The following is a 25,219-nucleotide window of genomic DNA, read 5'->3' as shown; positions in this document are numbered from 1 at the left end:
TAATCTCTTCAGTGCTGCAAAACCATTTATTTCTTTTTTTTTTTTCATGTTTTAATAAACACTTCGTCTTTTTGTATTGCTTTCTTTTTCATCACAATAATAGAAATATAACACCATATATCACTGTAAAACACATTTCCACATAAATGCTGATAAGCACAAAATATTTTTCATCATTTACATTTTAACTGTAATAATATATGGCAGGATTAAAGCTGCATCCATCATGTGTCTAACTAACCTTGCTGTAATGAATTTTTAAATGTAATGGTTTCTGTTGCAAAGTAAAATCGTACATAATGTCTAGTGACACAGTACGCTGGTGAATGGGTGGTTTTGGAAAATGGAAATGCAACTTCATTTTTAATTAGATTAATAAACTTCACCACCTCCACCTCCACCTCCAGCCAGCTTCCCAACCCTCCCTCCCACCATTATTTATTTATTTATTTATTTTAAATGAGGCTTTTAATTAATGTTTGACAGAGCTGATTCAGGTTGAATAGACTAAATTTCTTTAAACAAACTTACTTATACTCCAGAGTCCTTTAAAAACTTAATAGCATTTATACATTGAAGGTATTTGATTTTCTTGTAACTAGCACTTCAAATGCAACAAGCATTTGAAGCAACAAGCATTTGACCCAACAAGTAAAACTTTCTACAGTTCATAACTTTTATAAATAAAATAAATTAAATGTACAGTGAATAAGGTCTCTGAAATATTTCAATATTTCTGCAGGTTCAGTAACATCATAAAATACATATCAACTAAAATTCACAAATCTAAAAACCTGTTAGGCATTTTTAGGCGTTTTAAGTTGGAAATGAAGACCAATGTTACATCATAATATGCCAATTACAAATAGTACTTCAAATAGCAAATATTACAGTTTGTCCCAAACTTTAAAAACTATTCATGAACTCAACACTGAACTATTGATGGCTATGAGAATTGCTTCCTAGCCTTTTTGAAAATTTCAACCCATTTACGTTTAAGGTAATTATTGGTAAGTATGATCCCGTTGCCAGTTTCTTTATTGCTTTGGGTTCAAGTTTATACACTCTTTCTGTGTTTCCTGTCTATAGAAGATCCTTTAGCATTTGTTGGAGAGCTGGTTTGGTGATGCTGAATTCCCTCAGCTTTTGCTTGTCTGTAAAGCTTTTGATTTCTCCTTCATATTTGAATGAGATCCTTGCTGGGTATAGTAATCTGGGCTGTAGGGTATTTTCTTTCATCACTTTAAGTATGTCTTCCCACTCCCTTCTGGCCTGAAGAGTTTCTGTTGAAAGATCAGCTGTTATCCTTATGGGAATCCCCTTATGTGTTATTTGCTGCTTTTAAGATTTGTTCTTTGTGTTTGATCTTTGTTAATTTGATTAATATGTGTCTTAGAGTATTTCGCCTTGGGTTTATCCTGTTGGGGACTCTCTGGGTTTCTTGGACTTGGGTGATTATTTCTTTCCCCATTTTAGGGAAGTTTTCAACTATTATCTCTTCAAGTATTCTCTCATGGTTTTTCTTTTTGTCTTCTTCTTCTGGGACTCCTATTATTCGAATGTTGGAGCGTTTAACATTGTCCCAGAGGGCTCTAATATTGTCCTCATTTCTTTTAATTCGTTTTTCTTTTTTCCTCTCTGTTTCATTTATTTGTACAATTCTATCTTCTAGTTCGCTAATCCTGTCTTCTGCCTCTGTTATTCTATTGTTTGTTCCCTCCAGAGTGTTTCTGATCTCATCTATTGCATTATTCATTGTATACTGACTCTTTTTTATTTCTTCTAAGTCCTTATTAAATCTTTCTTCCATCTTCTCAATCCTTTTCTCCAGGTTATTTATCTGTAACTCCATTTTGCTTTCAAGATTTTGAATCATTTTCACCATCAAAATTTGAAATTCTTTATCAGGTAAATTCCCTATATCTTCTTCTTTTGTCTGTGTTGGTGGGCAATTATCTTGTTCCTTTACTTGCTGGGTATTTCTCTGCCTCTTCATCTTGCTTATATTACTTTGCTTGGGGTGGCCTTTCCCTCTTCTTGCAGTTTGTGGAGTTCTCTTTATTATGTAGTTTCTTCGCTGTGTGTGGGGTTGGACGGGTGACTTGTCCGGGTTCCCTGGTTAGGGAAGCATGTGTCGGTGTTCTGGTGGGTGGAGCTGGATTTCTTCTCTCTCCTTTAGAAGACAATGGGCTGCTTTTCTGGGAGCCTGATGACCTCTGCCAGTATTCAGAAGTTGTTTTATGGCCTTTACTCCACGTTCAAATGTTCTTTTGATGAATTTGTGGGGGAGAAAGTGGTCTTGCCGTCTTATCCCTCCGCCATCTTGTTCCTTCCTCCCCAGAACACTGGATTCTTATATTCCACTTGGTCGTGGAGTATCTCTTCCCAGCTTCTCCAGCAAGGCGCAGCCGCTGTACCTTACCTTGGACGAGGGGTATCTCCTCAAGGCTGCCCCTCCTGCTTTGAATGTGGATCAGCTCCTCTCGGCCCTCCGGTGCCCAAGCAGCCACCACCTCCTGGACGTGGTACAGCTCCTCTCGGCCACCGTCCTAACCCTGGGTGCGGGGCAGCTCCTCTCAGCCACGATTCTGCACGTGGTCGGTTGCGCCGGAGCCGGGCGTCTCTCGCGTCTGCGCCGCCGGGAGCCGGGCCTTTTCTGTTTTCTTGGTGGATGTTTTCATGATGCTTGCATTCTTCATGATGTTTAAGTACATAAGCTGTTTAAGTACAAGTAATGTCTAAGTACACATGTTGTTTTTGTACAAGCAATGAACACAGTACATCAGGTCACCATCTGGTACATGCTTCATCAAAACAGTGACCTAATGGCATAACTTTAAATTATTTAATAACATTTTTATTATTATTAAATAAAATTTTATTAGATATTATTATTAAATAACATTTTATTATTTAATATTATGTAGTATTATTATTCAATAACATTTTTATTATTAAATAACATTAAGTAACATAAATTATTAAATAACATTAAATTATTAACCATAGCACTACAAAGTGACACCTAGGAGGCAGGGGTTGCAACAGTCCTTTGGGCCCTTAAGAGTCCAAAAGACTCTACCTCCAACCACTAAGCTAAGAAAAGGGAATCTGTGCTTCTGGCCTCAGATTAAGCCCATTTTTCCTGTTGGCATTACAGTTTTACATCACTTTCTTCCTGTCTCATGAACAGGTATAACAATCCTCCCATGAAGGGGTTGTTTGTGAGCTGATTGACTAATTGGAAGAGATGGAAACAACTACTTTCAGATTTTTAATGGTCTTGTCAGAAAAAAAAACAAATTGGTGATGTCTAGTCCTGACCCACTCCAGTACTCTTGCCTAGAAAATCGCATGGATGGAGGAGCCTGGTAGGCTGCAGTCCGTGGGGTCGCTAAGGGTCAGACATGACAGAGTGACTTCACTTTCACTTTTCACTTTCACACATTGAGAAGGAAATGGCAACCCACTCCAGTGTTCTTGCCTGGAGAATCCCAGGGATGGGGGAGCCTGGTGGGCTTCCGTCTATGGGGTCACACAGAGTCGGACACGACTGAAGTGACTTAGCAGCAGCAGCAGCAGCAGTTCCTGGACAATAAATCTAGTTTGTCTAAAATCCCCAGAAGAATGGACAGGGCTGACTCTGAATGACAAATTCTAAATCCACTCAGCCCTCCCATTTCCCAGCGCATCCTACCTGGAACAGGCAGCAAGAACAAGAAGAGCAACGCAAAGAGAAGGTGGTAGACCCTCATGGCTGGCTGGCTTCCCAGCTGAGACTGGACAGGACGGTGTGCTCACTCACTTTATAAAGGCTCCAGGTCCGCAGCCATAGGGAGAAGCATTCAGCAACCGCAATTCTTGTAATATTACAGTGATGACAATATGACGTATTTCCCGATGCTTCATGCCAAGGTTCCTTACAAAGCAGACCACTCCCATTCCCCCCAGGAGTTAATTACAAACCTCAGAGCTTGATGTGAGCACAGGGCTGTTCTGATGCCTCTGAGCTCTGGTGCTCATGTAGGGCTGGCTCATGTCTGGCTGTCTGAGACGGGAAAGACCTGCCCACTCCTGGATGCAGTCCTGGGGTGTGTAGCTGGGAGCTCACTTGTGCCCACTGTGGTCCTTCTAAGCTTTTGCCTTCTTCCCAAAGTCCTGGGAGAGCCTGAGGGCTGCTAGGAGCCCCATCAGTCCAGTCCAAGGCTGGTATATTCAGAATCTAGGTGTAAACTGGGGCTGGGTCATGCCCTAGGCCTGCACAGATACCAGAAATGATTATGAACCAGAATAAGATTTTAAGTAGTGTGGGAAGGGAGGACAAGTGGACTGCATTCCAGAGACCCTGCCCTTGTGTCCTTGGCCTGTGATGGAGTGAGACATCTCAGATCAAACACAGCTTATACTTTACTGCTGTCTGAAGACCACCAAATTCATGGCTCAGGAAGGTGTCTCATTTTCCTTTATCAGAGACAGATGGATGATGTATTTAATGTGTTGGTGTCTCCTTACTGATGGTGTCACTCCCTCTACAAATGAGGAGTTTTGGAAGATGTATTTATGACCTCTTCCTCCTGAGATAAAGAAGGTTTCTGTGCAATTTTAACAGAAAGAACAAGGTTTCTGAGAAAGTTCTGAAAGAAAGAATGTGATTTATGGGAGAATCCTGACATAAAAAAGAATGTTTCTGAAGAATCCTCAGAGTCCAAAGTAAGTTTCTGAGGAAATTCTGACAGAAGTTTTCTGAGGGGAATGTGACAAAAAATTAGATTCTGAGGATATTTTGAGAAAAAGAGAGTTTCTGAGGGAATTTTGACAGAAGGAGTTTTCTGAGGGGAATCTGACAGAAAGATGGACATTTCCGAGGATATTTTGAGAAAGAGAAAGCAGTTTCTGAGGGAATATTGATAGAAAGATGTATGTTTTTGAGAGAATTCTGACAGAAAGAAGGATGATTCTGAAGGAATTGTCACAGACAGAAGGAGGTTTCTGATGGAATTCTGACAGAAAGAAGGATGATTCTGAAGGAATTGTCACAGACAGAAGGAGGTTTCTGATGGAATTCTGACAGAAAGAAGGCAGTTTCTGTGGGAAATATGAAAAGTAGGAGATTTCTGAGGTAATTCTAGCTGAAAGAGTGATTTTTTAAAGATTGTTTTCATCTATAGGTTTTACAGAATATTGATAGAGTTTCCTGTGGTGTACAATAGGCCCTTATGGATTGTCTGTTTTATATGTAGTTGTGTGTATATTGTTGATTTTCAGTCAGTAAGTTGTCTGACTCTTTGTGACCCAATGGACTGCAATATGCCACACTTTACTGTCCTTCACTATCTTCTGGAATTTGCTCAAATTCATGTCCATTTAGTTGATGATGTTATCTAACCATCTCATTCTCTGTCACCACTTCTCCTTTTGCCTTGACTCTTTCCCAGCATCAGGGTCTTTTCCAATGAGTTGGCTCTTCACATCAGGTGGCCAAAGTATTGGGGTTCAGCAACAGTCCTTTGAAAGAATATACAGGGTTAATTTCCTTTAGGATTGACTGGTTTGATCTTCTTTCAGTCCAAGGGACTCTCAAGAGTCTTCTCCAACACAACAGTTTGAAAGCATTAATTCTTTGGTGCTTAGCCTTCTTTATGGTCCAACTCTCACATCAGTAAATGACTATTGGAAAAACCGTAGCTTGACTAGATGGACCTTTGTTGGCAGAGTGATGTCTCTGCTTTTTAATATGCTGTCTAGGTTGATCATAACTTTTCTTCCAAGGACCAAGTGTCTTTTAATTTCATGGCTACAGTCACCATCTACAGTGATTTTGGAGTCCAAGAAAATAAAATCTGTCACTGCTTCCACTTTTCCCCCTTTTATTTGCCATGAAGTGATGGGACTGCAAGTCATCATCTTTGTTGAGTTTTAAACCAGCTTTTTCACTCTCCTCTTTCAGTCTTATCAACAGACTCTTCGGTTCCTCTTCACTTTCTGCCATTAGAGCAGTATCATGTACATATCTGAAGCTGTTGATATTTCTCCCAGAAATCTTGATTCCAGACTGTGATTCATCCAGCCCAGCATTTCACATAATGCATTCTCCATATACGTTAAATAAACAGGATGACAATATGATAGCTATACACTGAACAATGTTGAATTTGTGATCTCTGAAGAAGAAGATTTAGCTTTGGGACTAGGGACCAGCCTTGATCACTTAAGAGCTTTAGTGTAGCAGAGTTTTATTAAAGTGAAAAAGGACAGAGAAAGTTTCTGGCATAGACATCAGAAGAGGGAGTACCCCACTCCTAGTCTTATCAAGGCCTTCTATACTTTACCAGGCCCACTCCCACAATATACAAGATTAGTCAGAAGGTTCATGTCGAGCAAGATACATTTTTGTTATATAATCATTAGTACAGAGCTTAAGGAAAAACATATTCTTGAGCAAGATGAGTTGTTTTGTTGTGTAATCATTAGCTCTGGGCTTAAAGGAAGTTAGTCTTAAAGATTGTTGTCATAACAACTCAGAGTTTAAGAAAAATGTCTTATGTGCAAGCAATATAGAAAAAGCAATATAGGAGTTTTCTCCTCCTCAAGGGCTCCAGACCCCTTCCTCCTTGAGGGCCCTGGATTCCTTATCAACCATCCTAAGGCTTAGCTCTCTCAAATCTACAGCCTTGTCTTACTCCTTTCCCAATTTTGTACCAGTTAGTTGTTCCATGTAGGGTTCTAAATGTTGTTTTTTGTCCTGCATACAGTTTTCTCAGGGACAGGTGGTTGGTTGTCTGATCTTCCCATCTCTTTAAGAATTTCCCAGTTTGTCGATCCACACAGTCAAAGGATTAAGCATAGTCAATGAAGCAGAAGTAGATGTTTTTCTGGAATTCCCTTGCTTTGTCTATAATCTTACAAACGTTGGCAATTTCATCTCCGGTTTCTCTGCCTTTTCTAAATCCAGCCTATACATCTGAAAGTTCTCAATTCACATATTGTTGATGCCTAGCTTGAAGGATTTTGAGCATAATCTTACTAGCATGGGAAATGAGTGTAATTGTATGGTAGTTTGAACATTGTTTGACTTTGCCCTTCTTTGGCATTGGAATAAAAACTCACCTTTTTCAGTCCTGTGGCCACTGCTGAGTTTTCCAAATTTGCTGACATATTGAGTGCAGCACATTAACAGCATCATCTTTTAGGATTTGAAATAGTTTAGCTGGAATTCCATCATCTCCACAAGCTTTGTTGATAGTAATGCTTCCTAAGGCGCACTTGACTTCACACTCCAGAATGTGTGACTCTAGGTGAGTGACCACACCATCATGGTTATCCAGGTCATTAGGACTTTTTTTGTATAGTTCTGTATATTCTTGCTACCTCTTCTTAATCTCTCTTGCTTCTGTTAGGTCCTTACCGTTTCTGTCCTTTACTGTGCCCATCCTTGTATGAAATGTTTCCTTGATCTATCCAGTTTTCTTGAAGAGATCTCTAGTCTTTCCCATTCTATTGTTTTTCTCTACTTCTTTGCATTGTTCATTTAAGAAGTCCTTCTAACCTCTCCTTGCTATTCTCTGGAACTCTGCATTCAGTTGGGTATATCTTTGGCTTTCTCCCTTGCTTTTCGAGTCTCTTCTTTCCTCATCTATTTGTAAAACCTCCTCAGGCAACCATTTAGCCTTCTTGCATTTCCTTTCCTTTTGGATGTTTTGGTCACCGACTCCTGTACAATGTTATGAACCTCTCTCCATAGTTCTTCAGGCACTGTGTCTACCAGATCTGATCCCTTCTATCTATTTGTTGTATGTATATATCAGTCCTAATCTCCCAATTTATCCTTCCCTCTCTTGGAACTTGCTATTCTTTTCCTTCTTCCTGTAAGAAAATGATCATCTTTAGTATGTCTCCTAAATTATGATTTTAGATACAAAAGTGCCTTAATTCCAGCTGAGGAACTCATGAGGGCTTGGGGCAAATGTTAGCCTTTCTATTTCTCTAGTATTCTGAGTAAATTTGATGAGCTCATATGTATTTATGACACAATTGTACACATGTTTTGGGTTGAGTTAACAATTACAATTACTCCTCTTCTTTTGTTGTTTTGAATTATAGCCAAAGACCTATTGCTTAGAAATGATTGGGGAGGGTGACTACTTCACTTATGGGCATTGTGCTGATGATTTCTATTAGGTGAGTCATGCAGATGTATGAGACACCTGAGGCTGTCAGTTTACATATGCATACTTATTATATGCATTATATTTATGTGTGTTACTAGAATTTAAAATACCCATTTCCAATTTATTTTCTTTATTTAACTTTAGTCAGCTCTGTATCATATTAAGTGTTAGTTCTATAGAAAAGGGAAACCAGAACCATCTTAATGAGTTTTATTTGAAAATCACTTCCATTAGTATGCAAGCTAACCCTGTATTTTCAACAATTATTGCATATTCCAATTTATCATATATTTATTAATAGTATATATTTATTATATTTTTCCAATTCTTTTATCTAATGCTGTGTACTCTGCTAGAAAAGCTACAACTTCTTAGCTGTTTGGGAAACTGAAAACTGTTAAAAATGGAAAGAGGCTTTTAGCCACGAGGTATCATGGTTTGTCTTTTCTTGAGTGGAACAGTGATGGCTAACTTGCATTTTGTTAAGGTATAATAATATAGGATTAGGAGGCAGAGTCTGCTTTGCTGAGTCCAGATGTTTTACTCCTTCAGCCTTATCACCTCCTATTCTATAGCTGACACAATTTCCCATGGTGTATGTCAATTCTGGTTTTATTGAGCATATGAATCTAAAATAATACAGTATCTTCTGTGGCAAACTATGTCATATTTAAAAGCTTTTTTTTTAACTTTTAAGTTTTCAAAAACGTAATAAAATGATAAAGTGTTCATTAAATATGTTAAAAGGAACCTATTGGTTTGTATTATTCAAATCTAACATGGACTTCATTAACAAAATTGTTTCTTTATTGAATTCTTGTTTTATTTTGAGTGGATTAGACAAGTAAGGGGAAAAGAGAGAATGAAATAAACTAGACAAAGATGAAGGATTTATTTCAAAATGCCTTTCTAGAAATTTGTGTGGCAACCAACTTGTCTTTTCAACCTTTGACATTTATCTCTAGTCCTCCTAGAATATAACTAGTCTTCATCATCTTAGTTTTGAGGCTTTTCAGTTACAAAGGATATCTTAACAATTATGGATAATCAAAGTTTTATTGAAACATTTATATTCATATAAAAACCCAGAATGTTCTAGATAATTTATTATTAACATATCTACATGACAGTTTCGTTATCTCAGGAAACTTCAGTGTAACCAAATTAAACCAAACTTTAATTCAGTGTAACTGAATTAAATCAAACTCACTAAATTGAGTGAAGAACTCTCATGGAGGTGTGTCTGTGTGTGTAGAAACACGAAGGAAGGAGAGATTGCCCTGCTTTGTGAGACGGGTGTGGAGGGCATCTGAAGGAAGGCCAAGCAGAGGTGCTTGTGGAGTCATTTGGCCTCATTCAATAGATTTTTTTCCATCCTGTGAACCCTGTGTCCTGTAACACACTTGTCCTCTCTCTCCCCCTTTCATTTTCTTAGCTATAAAGTACAAATCCACCTGCAATGCAGGTGATGCAGAAAACATGGGTTTGATCCTCGGTTTGGGAAGATTCCATGGAGGAGGGTGTGGCAAACCACCCCAGTGTTCTTGCCTGGAGAATCCCACGGACAGAGGAGCCTTGTGGACTACAGTCCATAGGGTTGCAAAGAGCTGGACATGACTGAAGGGACTGAGTACACACGCAGCACAAAGTATGAATGATCCAGAATTACTCTTCTGGTGGAAATGATTCCAGCCAGAATGTGGAATTATCTCGTGGCACATTTGGAAAGAACGAGCAGGGCTCACTGAGTTCTGAGCTCTCTGTCGTCTACCCATGAACCTCCTCACAGGGAAGAGTTCTTCTGTTTAACTCCCCCAGGGCCTGGGGGAAGGGGGCGAGACCAGCCTCAGCTAGTGTTGACAGGACTGAGTGGGACGAAAGCCTCCAGCTCAGGTGCCCTGTTAGCAGGATCATGTGAGGAATAGACCTTGAATCAGGCCACCCAAGTAGGTCTATCTTAATAATGAAAATGATTTTTGTTCAGAGTCAGATGAGGAAGAAGGCTGATATTCCCCTTTAGATAAGCAAAACTACCTATTGTTATTTCTTACCCTTATGATTTTTTTTCCTTATTTTAAAATTTTATCTTTATCTTTTTTAAGAGAATCATGTTTAGGGTCGGAGAAGGCAATGGTAAGCCACTCCAGTACTCTTGCCTAGAAAATCCCATGGATGGAGGAGCCTGGTGGGCTGCAGTCCGTGGGGTCGCTAAGGGTCGGACACGACTGAGCGACTTCACTTTCAATTTTCACTTTCGCACATTGGAGAAGGAAATGGCAACCCACTCCAGTGTTCTTGCCTGGAGAATCCCAGGGATGGGGGAGCCTGGTGGGCTTCCGTCTATGGGGTCGCACAGAGTCGGACACGACTGAAGGGACTTAGCAGCAGCAGCATCAGCAGCATGTTTAGGGTATGAGATGCTGTGTCGTTTAGTTTAGTCTTGTAGTTCTTAAGATGCTGGCAGTGCATTGAGAAGAAGTTCCCCAGGGATGAATACAAGTAGAATTAAGACATTTATTTCCAGTCAATGGAGAAAATACAAGTTTAAGAGGAGTCTGTATAATTTATCCTGAAGTTCTGGAGTTCTGGGCCAAGCTGGAGCCTGTGAAGTTCATGCACGTGTTCTAGAGTTTGAAGAGCCTACAGTTGGCTCTTGTCAAGGAGATTTTGATTTGGGAGCTGGCGTTGGATAGGGAAAAAATACCCACCACTTTCTACAACATCTTTTGTCTTCATTACATATGCCAATGGGCTGTTCTATGGTCGTGCAGCCTCCGTCTTTGCACACCCCACTCAGCAGATTACATTGTTTCTGTCCTGGAATAAGGCCAGTCCTTGCTGCACAGAAAGAGATTTAACAACATCATTAATTCACCATCCATGTATTGATAATGTACATAAAGCAATACATTTACCGAAGAATGGCTTCGAGATAGAATAAATGATATTACCTAATATTACTGCTCTGTGGACATGAGTTTGAGTGAACTCCAGGAGTTGGTGATGGACAGGGAGGCCTGGCGTGCTGTGATTCATGGGGTCGCGGAGAGTCGGATACGACTGAGCGACTGAACTGAACTGTACTGAACTGAATATTACTGATACCCTTTATCTATTTCTACACAGTTGCTGGTGGTTTCTCAGGCTCCATTCTGCTTGGGTACCTCACAAGATAATTATTTCAGAATTAGAAAAGAAGGAAGCTACCCTACACTTGAAACTCCTTCTGTGGCAGAACCAGGAAGAGAAACTGTAAAGAAAGAATAGTGGAAGTAGTGTTAAAAAAGGAAAGACAGCTCAGGCTCATAGGCTGCCTAAAACCTGCAGATGATCCTACTTTAAGGGTAAACTGGAACTCCTGGGTGATAGAGATACTAGTGATCTACCACTTCCCAGTATAAAGTCTGGTGGACTTGCCCTTCTTGTTCTTTTTTATTTGTTTGTTGGTTTTTGGCTGCACTGTGTCTTTGTTGCTGAGGCCAGGTTTTCTCTCGCTGTGGCAAGTCAGGGCCACTCTGTGGTGGTGCAGGAGCGTCTCCTTGCAATGGCTTCTCTTGTTGCAGAACATGGGCTTTAGGGCACTCAGGCTCAGTAATTGTGACACACGGGCTTACTTGCCCTGTGGCGTGTGGGATCTTCCCGGACCAAGGATTGAACCTGTGTTCCCTGCATTGGTAGTCGGATTCTTAACCACTGGGACAGTAGGAAAGCCCTTGCCCTCATCATTCTTGAAGCATCCCTGCAGATTTAGCATTGGCTTTTGTAGCTTTTACTGGGGTGTAATCCCATGAAATGCATGGCACATTTTCTGGTATAAACTACTGCTGCCTTCTAGGGGCCTTCTTGCTGTTCCTTGCACATACTGTGGTTTCTTCTGCATCAGGGAAATTACACTGCCTTCTTCATTTGCCAGAAGCATTGAGGGCTCCTTGCAAGCAGTTTATCCATGAACACTTACCTTCTAGTTTTCAGCTCAAAAGGCATACCTCAAGAAACTCTTCCCAGATGTTGCAAATCATGACCACATGCTTCAGGCACTTTTAATACTCTGTTCCTCTTCATTGTAATTGGCAAAATTTATAACTATAGATAAATGTGTTATCGTTTACCTGCTGCTGCTGCTAAGTCACTTCAGTCGTGTCCGACTCTGTGCTACCCCATAGACAGCAGCCCACCAGGCTTCCCCATCCCTGGGATTCTCCAGGCAAGAACACTGGAGTGGGTTGCCATTTCCTTCTCCAAAGCATGAAAGTGAAAAGTGAAAGTGAAGTCGCTCAGTCGTGTCCGACTCTTAGCGACTCCATGGACTGCAGCCTACCCGGCTCCTCCGTCCATGGGATTTTCCAGGCAAGAGTACTGGAGTGGGGTGCCATTGCCTTCTCCGTATCGTTTACCTAGCGTCTGTCTTTTGTGCTGTGGGAGGACGCCCTTCCTTTTGCTTCCCACTGCATCTTTTGTGTTTCTCACAGCCCATGGGAAGAGGCAGGCGCTCAGTACACACTCCTTACCACTGAATGCAGTTACGTATTCTTTGACGCCACACAAACTATTCGTCTCTCATTCCTTCGAAAACTTCCCGGCTCCAGCCTGTTTTTGACTGTCTGGTCCCCACTCTTGGATATACAATTGTATTTGTGGGTGTCTAGTCTTATTTTTACCCTAGGAACTTCTTTAAATCTTAGGCCTAGATTTCTTGGAGTCTTATTTTCCTGTCAGTTATTTCTGGTTTTTGTTCTAGGATAATCTTTTTTAAAAATTGTTTTTCGCCCTAAGGCTGAACCACTGCCATATCCTTTTTCCTACTCCAAGTGATGACTTTTGGCTGGATCTTTACTTCCAGGAGAACGAGCCCCCTTAACTTTTTTTTTTAATTAAAAAAAAAAAAAGGTCTATAAGATGGGGTATGTATGACTTTGGATGGAGACAGTCATTTATGTTGAACTGAATTTAGCTTAAGTGGTGGAAAGCAAGCATGAGCAAAAAATTAAAAATAAAAATAAAATAAAATATTCACTAATTAATCATGCAGACATAATTGTCTTGAGGCAATTGCTTTCAGCAACCTGAGAATTTATCACTATTATCTAATTTTAAGGAACACTGATCAGGAAAATCTAAAGACTAGTGTGAGTCGTCCGAATAATAATGCCAGAATATTAAGCCAATTGGACATGCCTACCACAAACTGAAGAAAAAGAGTTTAAAGTTAAATGAAGTAACATGTTTCAAAGACATTGTGACTCCCCAAAGACGAACCTTAAAAATCTTCTCAGGTTCCTCAGTGTCTAATTAGGAGATTAAAAAGCCTGCAAGAAATTAGAGTTACCACTTTGTGGGCATAGATTAATAGAAACAACACTGACCCAGATTAAAAATACTTGGTTCAACAATGAGGTCCTACTGTAAAACACATGGAACTCTGCTCAATGTCATATGGTGGCCTGGGTGGGAAGGCAGTTTTGGGGGAGAATGGATTCATATGTATGCATGGCTGAGTCCCTTTGCTGTCTACCTGAAACTATCACAACATTGTTTATTGGCTATCAGTTCAGTTCAGTCGCTCAGTTGTGTCCGACTCTGCAACCCCATGAATCACAGCACACCAGGCCTCCCTGTCCATCACCAACTCCCGGAGTTCACTCAAACTCATGTCCATCGAGTCGGTGATGCCATCCAGCCATCTCATTGTCTGTCATCCCCTTCTCCTCCCGCCCCAGTCCCTCCTAGCATCAGAGTCTTTTCCAGTGAGTCAACTCGTCGCATGAAGTGGCCAAAGTATTGGAGTTTCAGCTTTAGCATCAGTCCTTCCATAATTGGCTATAACCCAATATAAAATAAAAGTTAAAAAGAAATAGTTCCAGCTGCAATATTGCCCCTACCTATGTGACCTTAGTGAAAACATTCTTTATGTGGACATGGATCTTCTTATCTGTAAAATTAAGAAACTATTAAATTCCCTTCTATCTTTAAGTCCTTAACACTGTATAATTTATGTTAGCTGTCACTGCAAGTGTGTCATCCTCTGACAGAACTGAGGGCCAAATGAGAAGTATATGAACTCCCTCAAGAGTTCACAAATCAAGGTGACAACTATACATCAGAGTTCCTAAGATATTCACAGATCAGGTAAAGATCAAACAAGTCAATATATTCGATTGTTTTTGAAAGAATGTCATAAATGATTCAAGGAAGAGAGAGAGTTACCCAAATGAACCCAGATGTTGAGGGGTGGAAACACCCTGCCGTAAACAGTTTTACAAGGATCTGAACGATCCAGCCTGAAAATGAAATGTTCCCTTTCTCCTTTATCTACACTTTAATATTCTAGCTTCTCAATCATGAGCACCAAGGATGTATCTCAAACTGTTAGAATTCCTTCCTGCTTATTTTGCATTTTGCTTAAAATTTTGCCACTGAAGCGCCATCCCAAATTTCTGTGCTTTTTCCAAATTCCCCTGCCCCCTGTTGGTTTTTAATAACTTGATAGAATTCTTTGTTGTTGTTGAATTGTCTTACATACCTAACTTGCACGCTTCACAAATATTCCTTTGCCAATAGACTCCAGGTCACTTTCATTCACTAACCAAGTCTGACCCGATAGCTGCCATTTCCACTGTCTCTTTTGGAGATGGGGGCCCTTGTGAAAGCTCCATGATTTATATCCTTGTGTCAGATGTCAAGGCTTCTCCCCCTCCCCCTATATTTGAGCCCCCTTTTGTAATCATGGAGCTCTTGGAACTTGTTTTCTGTTGGTGGGAATCCTTGTCCTTCTTCCCAATTTGGACCCCATCAGTTCTAAGGAGGACACTCATGTTGGATCTCTGTATCCCTGAGATTGTGCATTAGGGTCTGAGTTAAGATGGCCATGGTATAACTCAGTGTCTGAGAAGGTCTCCTAAGAAACCCAGCTCTACAGTTATTCGCCACCTACCTTTTGGTATTATAGCCAAAGAGAGAAGGAGAACAGAAAGCAGTAAATGGAGTCTCATGGTTGAATGCCTGTAGAGCAGTGAGTAACCAGGAACAGCAGCATACAGCGCCTTTTATTTACTTCTGCAGACCAAGAGTCCTTTCAGTCAGTGAAGCTTAACAAGTAAGAAAATAAAACCGCTTCCGCTGGAGTGTTTCCAGACCCTGGGCTCTCTAACTTTGGTGACAGATTAACCTGACCACTGGAAACCAGATGGCTTACCCCGTACTTTTGCTGTGGGCTCTCACATTTTTCAGAGGTCAGTATCTCTGACCAGCATCTTTTGAAGGATCATTGAGTGCAAAGTCCTGGTTACCAAAAAGTCCTCTGTGTTGCAAGGGGACTCTTTATCATACGAGGAAGAAAATAATTGCATAAGGTCCATTTCTGGAAAAAAGAAGCTGTACTTGTAAGTTATTTCTTTAAAAGAGAGGCCAGTATCACATATGTATTATGTTCTTAGCAGCATCTGAAAGGTAAATACACTGAGTTCAGATTGAAAACTAACGTTTTCTCATCCGTTATAACCCTTTGTATAATTGTCCCTTATGACAAGGTCGGTGAGAACAGAAGAGTCAAAGAGCACAGTAGTTCCTCAATCACCATGTGCTGTCTAAAGACTCTACGCCAAAAGCTTAAGGAGACCCGCAGCCTTTCCATATAGACAAAGTTATGGTTTTTCCAGTAGTCATGTACAGATGTGAGAGCTGGACTGTAAGAAGGCTGAGCACCAAAGAACCGATGCTGTCAAACTATGGTGTGAGTCTTCTGATGAGAAGGACCTCCTGATGAGAAGGACCAACTCATTAGAAAAGACCCTGATGCTGGGAAAGATTGAGGGCAGGAGGAGAAGGGGATGACAGAGGATGAGATGGTTGGATGGCATCACCGACTCAATGGACATGAATTTGAGCAAACTCTGGGAGTTGTTGAAGGACAGGGAAGTCTGGTGTGCTACAGACTCCATGGAGTCACAAAGATTCGGACACGACTAAGCAACTGAGCAACTAAGCAACTAAGCAGTCTTTCCACCTACCATATAGAAACAAAGTATATGCCTAAAGCCTTTGGCCAGTAACCAATTGACCTAAAAACAATTTAGCTAAAATTCATTTACCTACTGATCAATGACTTTATGACACATTTATCTAAATTCACTTATTTTTGCCTTTATAAGCTTTCATATGTAATTGCTTTGAGGGAAAATTTTTCTATACTTTTATATCTTCTCTTATGACTGTCCTATGCTTAGTTGCTCAGTCGTTTCTGACTCTTTGCGACACTTTTCACGGTAATCTGCCAGACTTCTCTATCCTAGGGATTCTCCAGGCAAGACTACTGGAGTGAGTTGCCATACCCTCCTCCAGGGGATCTTCCCATCCCAGGGATCAAACCTGCGTATCTTCTCCTGCATTGGTAGGTGGGTTCTTTACCATTAGCGCCACCTGGGAATGTTTATTAATTAATGTGTTTACTTATTTTGTGTATTTTTACAAATTGAGCTATAGCTGACAGAACATTGTGTAACTTTAAGGTATAGAGTATGTCAATTTGCTACAGTTACGTATTATAGTACTATTGCCACCACCATGTTAGCTAACACCTCTCCTAGGTCACCTTTTTCTTTTTTATGTGTGGTGAAGACAAGATTTGGTTTCCCATTACTTTGAAGTTTATAATACAGTATTATTGACTATACTCACTATTTTGTGCCTTAAATCTCCAGAACTTACTTACCCACTAGGTGTAAGTTTGCACCCTTAAATAGGGAGAAGAAAATCGCAACCCACTCCACTATTCTTGCCTGGAGAATAGCATGGACAGAGGAGCCTGGAAGGCTATTGTCCATGGGGTCGTAAGAGTTGGACACAACTTAGCAACTAAACCACCACAACCACCCTTAAATAACATCTTCCTAATTCCCCCATCCCAAGCCCCTGGTAACCACCATTCTGCTCTCTGTTTTTACGAGTGTTGCCGTTTTACATTCCACATAGAAGTGGAATCATACAGTATTTGTCTTTCCATGTTGGACTCACCTCACTTTGACATAATGCCCTCAAGGTACATCTGTGTTGGAGGAAATGACAGGATTTCCCTTTTTTTCTCATGACTGAATAATATTTTATTGTATATGCACACCATATCTTCTTTATCCATTCATCCATTGATGGACACTTGGGTTGTTGTCACATCTTGGCTATTGTGAATAATACTGGAATGCTGGAATGTGGGAGTGCAGATAATTCTTCAAGATTCTGATTTTGTTTCCTTTGTGTATATACCCCAAGGTGAGACTGCTGGATCATATGGTGACTCTAGTTTTACTTTTTGAAGAACATCCATGCTGTTTTCTATAATGACTGAATCACTCTACATTCCACTAACAGTGCACAAGTTTCTCTTTTCTCCACATCTGCACCAACACTTGTTATCTCATCTTCTTGATGATAGCCATTATGGTAGGTGTGTAGGAATATTTCATTGTGGTTTTGATTTGTATTTCCTGATAGTTAGTGATATTGAGACTCTTTTCATGTACCTGTTGGTCATTTGTATGTTTCTTTGGAAGAATCTGTTCAATTTCTTTGACCATTTTTTTTAAAAAATTGGATTATTCAGTTTTTGTTTTTGAGTTGCATGAATTCTTCACATATTTATACATAGTAACCCTTATCTGATGTATCATTTGCGAATATTTTCTCACATTCTGTAGATTGCCTTTTCACTTTTACAATTTTTGCTTATGTATTTGTTTGTGGTTGCACTGGGTCTTTGTTGCTGCATGCGGGGTCCTCTCCAGGTGTGGTGTGAGGGCTTTCCATTGTGGTGGCTTCTCTTTTTGGGGAGCATAGGTCTAGGTGCGCACTGTCAGAAGTTGTGGTTCGTGGGCTCAGTTGCTCCATGGCATGTGGGATCTTCCCAGACCAGGGATGGAACCCATGTCCCCTGCATTGGCAGGCAGATTCTTATCCACCGTAAATCCACCTTTTCATTTCTGAAGATTGTTTCTTTTGCAGTGCAGAGCTTTTTTAGTTTGATGTATTCCTGCTTGTTAATTTTTGCTTGCTGCTTTTGGTGTCATATCCCCAAAAATCTTGTTGCCAAGGCAAATATCAAGTTTTCCCCTGTTTTCTTTTAGGAGTTTTATGGTATAGGATTTTATGTTTAAGTCCTTAATTCATTCCAAGTTAACTTTTTTGTGAGTGGTATAAGGTAGGGGTACAATTTTAGTGTTCTCCATGTGATTATCCAGTTTTTTAACACCGTTTGTTGGAGAGATTGTCGTTTCCCCATTGAGTGTTCTTGGCTCCCTTGTCAAACATTAGTTGATTTCATAAATACTGCATTATATGATGAAAGAAGGGGAGTCTTCACTACCAAACCACACTTCCTTAATCATCAAAGTTTTACATGTGACTGAAATCTGACTCCTTCTAAGGACAACTTTGAGGTATGTTGTTGAACTCAAGTCTTAAGGGCATTCAAGGGAAGTGAGACCTTATGATTCTAGGGAAGAAAGTGAAGTAGTCAGAAGTTGTGACACATCGAAAATCTATTTAAAAGGGGTATTGACAGCATACCCTTGAAAGAGGTTACTATGTTTTTTACAGTAAAAAAATGTTTAGGTTCTAAATAAGAGAATTATTTGTGTAGAGGAAAACAATTGAAAATCTGTAAGTTATCATAATGTCTCCTCATTGCAGAAGGACACTGATATCTTTTTTTGTTAACTGAGGTTTTATTTGTTAGTATACTTATTTCTGTTAAACCTTCTGTTCCCTCATTTTTGATCTCATCTCTTTGCAGTTATCTGCCATGCACTTATAATACTTATATATCACCTCAAATTATTTCCTGTTGCCTCATTCCAGTTTTCTCCCCTTTCCCTATGTATATCTCCTCCACTCCTGGATCATTTCTAGATTTGGTTTTTGCATTTTCTTTGAACTCTCTGTGTGTCTATTTAATTGCACTGTATATAAAGATATCATCATCTTTGCAACGTGTTAATTTTTTTTATCTTTCTGTGACAAATTTTTAAATATTTGTTAAATAAATGGGCTTTCTTACTTTTTTCCTTATGTTTTTCATTGGACTATAATTGTTTTACAGTGCTGTGTTAGTTTCTGTTGTAAAATGAAGCAAATCAGCTCTCTCTCTATATATATAGTTGTAAAACCCCTCTCTCCCACCCCACCCCCATCCTGCCATTTCTAGGTCATTGTAGATTGCCCAGCTGAGCTTCGTGTGCTTTATAGCAACTTCCCACTGGCTAGTTTACACATTGTAGTGTATATATATCAACCCCAACCTTTCTTACTTTTAAAGAGATTTTTCTGGATCTGAAAATGAGTCTCAAAGCAGTATCAGGGTAGATGTGAACTCATTATATATATATATATATATATTTTGGCAAGGGATGATAGAAGTTGATAATAAAAACAATAATGTTTAATATATACATTCTAAAATGTTTAGACACAAAGGCATTTCCTTTTCAATGATTTTTCAAGTTTCATTTCACAATCTTCTTACGGGGTGCTTGATATTCTAAATAGATAACGGGCGTTGGAACTGGCAAAAGGATCCACCAGCACGACAGCATTTCCACCTTCTTTGGCAGGTGCCAAGTATATCCTCTGTCAATTTGCAGGTGTCTCTTCTGCAGAAGTCATTCAGACTGACAGTGGTTTACTGAAGATGATAAACCACTTCTTACTGCAGAAGAAGAGTCCGTAAGATCATTAGTCCATGAAAGGAATATAAACCTGTAAATTTTGGTGTGAGATTAAAAGAGTTCTAGGATGAGCATTTCTACATGGAGGAAAGAAATTGTACAAAGAGTCCCTCCAATTGCTTTATCACATGCACTGACTCCTTTTTACCCAAGAGCTAAAATACTGACAAAGTCCTCCCTCCTTTCCTTATATGTTTAGTCTGCAAATGTAACCTTGGTAAATGTTGAACAATTAAGGGGTGGACAAAGTGTATGTTCTAAGTGTACCAATGTCCTTTTTACTCCTTCATATGTACCTTCAACCAGTATTTGCCAAAAGTCTTCTATTCACTAGCCATTTTTTGCACTAGCAAGAGAACAGTGAGAATGGCAGAAATGTTTCTATTTCTCATAGCATCTATAGTCAATGGGGAAAAGCTAAGCATACAAAAATAGAATAAGGTAATTTCAGAAAGTGATAAGTGGTTAGAACACAATAATAAAATAATGGACCAGTTATAGTCTGGAGGATGGTGTTAATAAAAATGGACTGAGAAAAGCTTTCTGAGGATAGCATTTGAACTGAGATTTGAGTGATGAAAATGAGATAGACAAACAGATAGCCATGTGAGGAAATGACAGGCATGTAGGGAACAAGGTCCCTTGCTTAGTTTATTTGAAGAACAGAAAGACCTGTGTGGATAGTGCATATTGGGGGGAAAAATAACTTTGATAAGAAATGAGGTGATCTTGATTTAACGGAGTGAGGACATTTGGGGCTTGTAGGTCACAGGAAACTTGTAGACTTATATAGTTAACATTGCAGCTTCCTTCCTTCAGCTTCTCAGTGCTCAATCTTCTTTAAAAACGTTTGGCATTTTCACCTCCTATTTCCTACAATCCATTTAGATAAGGGGTAGGGGAAAGTTTCAGGAAAAAAGACCTTGTGAGTACCTAGTTATGATACCGGTTTATTCCACACTAATAGAAAGAGGAGAGTGAGAAATTTGGCTTAAAACTCAACATTCAGAAAACTAAGATCATGGCATCTGGTCCCATCACCTCATGGCAAATAGATGGGGAAACAGTGGAAACAGTGACAGACTTTATTTTGGGGGGCTCCAAAATCACTGCAGATGGTGACTGCAGCCATGAAACTAAAAGACACTTGCTCCTTGGAAGAAAAGTTATGATTAACCTAGACAACTTATTAAAAAGCAGAGACATTACTTGGCCAACAAAGGTCTGTCTAGTCAAAGCTATGGTTTTTCCAGTGGTCATGTATGGATGTGAGAGTTGGACTATAAAGAAAGCTGATCGCCAAAGAATTGATGCTTTTGAACAGTGGTGTTGGAGAAGACTCTTGAGAGTCCCTTGGACAGCAAGGAGATCCAACCACTCCATCCTAAAGGAAATCAGTCCTGAATATTCATTGGAAGGACTCATATTGAAGCTGAAACTCCAATACTTTGGATACCTGATGCAAAGAACTGACTCATTTGAAAAGACCCTGATGCTGGGAAAGATTGAAGGCGGGAGGAGAAGGGGACGACAGAGGATGAGATGGTTGGATGGCATCACCGACTCAATGAACATAAGTTTGAGTAAACTCCAGGAGTTGATGATGGACAGGGAAGCCTGGCATGCTGCAGTCCATGGGGTCACAAAGACTCGGACATGACTGAGCAACTGAACTGAATTGAATAGAAAAACCTCACAATCTCTTCATGTTTCAATCATCTCAGAAAGAAATAGAGGTTATTTTTTCTTTCCAAATTAGCTATGATCTACCTAACTCAATGGACAAGGAAATTTTCATCATGGAGTGTATCAATCAGAGGAAAAGTAAATTTGTAGACATTCTCAGTGATCCTTTCAATTAAATCTTAAGAAAGTAAAAGGTACTAGAAAGCTGAAAATTGATTATTGTGTCCAGACCATTATTTCCTCCCAGTAACTTATATGATTCAGTTCAGTTCAGTCACTCAGTCGTGTCCAACTCTTTGGGAACCCATGAATCACAGCACGCCAGGCCTCCCTGTCCATCACCAACTCCCAGAATTCACTCAAACTCACGTCCATCGAGTCGGCGATGCCATCCAGCCATCTCATTCTCTGTCGTCCCCTTCTCCTCCCGCCCCCAATCCCTCCCAGCATCAGTCTTTTCCAGTGAGTCAACTCGTCGCATGAGGTGGCCAAAGTATTGGAACTTCAGCTTTAGCATCAGTCCTTCCAATGAACACCCAGGACTGATCTCCTTTAGAGTGGACTGGTTGGATCTCCTTGCGGTCCAAGGGACTCTCAAGAGTCTTCTCCAACACCACAGCTCAAAAGCATCAATTCTATATGGTAGAAGATTTAATTTACTAAGTAGCTCTCTAGTGGTAGAGCTAAATAAACTAGCCTTCTAGTAAAAAAATCTATCTAAAACAAGAGTTAGGAAACAGATAGTTAATAGCTTCACTTTGGACTTACCTGTGTGTTGAGAATTTGCATAGTATCAAGATTTTACCTCTCAAGAAATAATACAAAGTCCATTTAATAATGGATGAAGTCTATTAAATAAGTTATTTTGAGTGTAATCTTGTTAAGTATATTTATATTTCTCTATTGTGGCCATTCCTAGCTAAGAATGATAAGTCAATATTTATAGATTAAAATTTGGCATGATGTTCCCATTTACTGTAACAGAATGACATAGACAAAATACTCACTTGGTCAAGTAACTGAAACATGTGTTTGAAGGGGAGAATGGAAAAGTAAATCAACATTGACAGTTGATAAACGTTATTTTTTAAATAGGAAGAGAAGAGTATTGCTTTAACCAAGTTAAAGTTTGTCTGAACACAAAAATCCAGGTAATATTTCATAGTAAAATATAGCTTCAATCCCATGAAAATCAGAAATAAAAGAAGAATGTCCACAGTCAATATTACATAAATATAGTTTTGAAATTTTTGAACCATGCCATGAGTCATAAGAAGGAAAGTCAATGATTACTTGAACCCTTCCTTCAATATCTCCCCAGCTGCCATGGGAATGATGTAAGTAACATTTTGACAGAACGTGTAGGGGTGCTAGAAATCACAGGGTACCATCGATGCATCAGAAACTGAGAAATAACTGAAAGACACAAACCAAACATGATCAGGTGGCAAGAAAGATTTAAACTTTGGCCAAGATTACAAGTTCGATGCTCTCAAGCTACTGCTGATATAGAAAAAGTAAACCTTAAAGAATATCTTTGAAATATTTCTACTCTTGAAAATGGTATGTTAATGTCCTAAAATACTCTCTTTTTCAAGGAAAAAAATCTGTGGACTGAAACTTGAGCAGTGGGCCCTCTGTATTGGTCAACTGGGTAGGTGGAGGGTTTCCTGGAAGGTCAATGCTGTGATCACCAGTCCTAACACGGGGACTGACTCTTGGGTTTTGCACATTGCTGTTTGGTTAAGACTGGAACCCGGGAACTGAGAAAAGAAGGGAAGAGGTTTACAGCGGTAGCCTTGGATGGCTGCAGAAACACATTCTCTATTGAGACCATAAGAACATAGCAGACTGAGCATAGTAAATGAATTTATTATGAAAGAAGATCAGGAAGGCAAGACATTGTGGATATAGATTAATGGAAAAATAACATGTTTGGTCCTTCAAGGACTAAAGATATGGAATCATCCATGTGAGAAAATAATTATGTTCTTTACAAAGAGTGCAAGTGGAGCTTTAAGAGCCCCTTAGTGATCTGGGTTCTCAAAGAAAGCTAGTTAACTAAAATCCAAAGAGGTAAAGACCTACTGTGGGGAGGAGGGGAAGCAGTGTACATGGTTTGTCTTACAGTCTTTTGGGCTCCTCTCAAAAGTCTTGTATTTATTCTTAGCCTTAAGGATTTAAGATCATAGAGTCTCATATTTCGTGTGGCTGTCTCCATTTCCCATCCCCATCATTTTCTTCCTACAGAACTCATGCATTAGTATTCCAAACTGTGTTTTCCTCCAAATTGCCTCATTTTGCTGGACTAGGTTTAGGTTGAGGAACCTATTCTGTGTGATGCTATTGAACATATGAAGCCCTTCCTAAAATGTGGACCAGCACTTGATCTTCTCAGTAACCCTTCATGGGGACTCTAATTCTCCTTCTGAAACCCTTGCCTGGGTCTGTGCCATTTACACAGTGTGGCCCAGTGGCCAGTTTAAATGAGACAGGACTGTTTTGCCTTAGCTCTGATACAGTGACAAGTGCTTCTTTCACTTTCCAAAGATGTCTGAAGTTGTAAATTTTCTCAGTTGTGTCCGACTCTTTGCGGCCCCAAGGACTGTAGCCTACCAGGAATCCATGGGATTTTCCAGGTGAGGGTACTGGAGTGGGTTGCCATAAAGATGTCTAGTTCAGATTTTAAAAATGTTCATCCTACTTCTACAAACATGGCTACACCTCTCCCATAATGAGAGTTGTGCTCATTATTACGCTGGTTTGTCAGTTCCTTCAGGAGGCAAACCTACAGGACAGAGCTCCGCGGGACGCACCCTCTGCACTAAATCCTGTCGCCAGATCTCTATCCATCTGTTTCTGACCTACTGAACAGATGTAACGATAGATGCTGATGGAACCCAGTCCTTTCCGATCTACCTGCCTGCCAATGGGTCACTGAGCCTCACCTAGACATTCCAAGCTACAAAGGAAGGATAAAGCCGACTGTGACGCCATCCATTTGGCTAATGGCGAAGGAATGATCTCTCTACCGTCCTCCCCTGTTGTCATCCTATTAGGCTTATAAATCTGTGAGACTGATTCCAGGGTCTTGTCTGACCTTCCCAACAGCTTTCTGATCTGTGGACCCAGGTAACCAGTCGCCACCTTACCTGGGGATAAGATGGTCAAGAAGAATAACGCAGAAAACAGCAGGCGGGGCCTCACTGGGGAACAGCAGCTGGAGGGAAGGAGCGGCAGCATGGCTCCAGCTGGCGGTCGCTGGGTGGGCAGGTCCGTGGCCTTTTATGGTGTCCCCTGGGCTTGTGGTTTCTCCGTGGTTAGTAGAGCCTATCCAAAAGAGAGTTAACTCAGTCTTTCACAGGAAATCTCCAGGGGAAAAAGTACATGGTGTGGTGGAAACTCAACGGATGAGAAAGCAGAAGCTGATGCCATGGGTTTCCCAGATTCAGGATATCTGAGCTGTCTGCTGTGTTCCCTTATGGGGACACCCTCCCAGCAGGGGATTGATGAATTTAGCAGTCAGCCAATGAAGACGTAGTCAGTTCCTCTTTATGTTACATGGAAAATAGAAATTGAGTTCTGTTTCGCATTTATAATGTCTAGAATTGAAAGTGTTTGCACATTTTTTCTTTAAAATTGCTGTTTTAGTTG

General features: G+C 40.1%; 1 protein-coding gene and 1 pseudogene across 2 annotated transcripts; both read right to left on the bottom strand.

The window, feature by feature from the left end:
• Positions 1 to 10,766: 10,766 nt before the first annotated feature.
• LOC148773778 (beta-defensin 130B-like) lies at positions 10,767 to 15,157 on the bottom strand. Of its 2 annotated transcripts, none has more exons than XM_088832496.1 (2): positions 15,096 to 15,157; positions 10,767 to 11,002 (listed from the first exon to the last, which is right to left on the bottom strand). In XM_088832496.1, exons 1-2 carry the CDS (start codon positions 15,155 to 15,157, stop codon positions 10,825 to 10,827), a joined length of 240 nt encoding a protein of 79 aa, XP_088688622.1. In that variant the 3' UTR covers positions 10,767 to 10,824. The 2 variants fall into 2 exon arrangements, with proteins under 2 accessions (XP_088688622.1, XP_088688621.1); XM_088832495.1 differs by having other exon boundaries at positions 10,767 to 11,006; positions 15,100 to 15,157.
• A 4,500-nt stretch (positions 15,158 to 19,657) lies between these two features.
• On the bottom strand, positions 19,658 to 24,808 carry LOC148773777 (beta-defensin 109-like; annotated as a pseudogene).
• Positions 24,809 to 25,219: the final 411 nt, after the last annotated feature.

The sequence above is a fragment of the Moschus berezovskii genome, chromosome 26 (assembly GCF_049115385.1).
Source record: "Moschus berezovskii isolate FMDL1 chromosome 26, NW_MosBer_1.0, whole genome shotgun sequence".
Lineage (NCBI taxonomy): Eukaryota > Metazoa > Chordata > Mammalia > Artiodactyla > Moschidae > Moschus > Moschus berezovskii.
The sequence above is the reverse complement of the archived record's forward strand: the minus strand, read 5'-3'. Positions and strand labels throughout refer to the sequence as shown.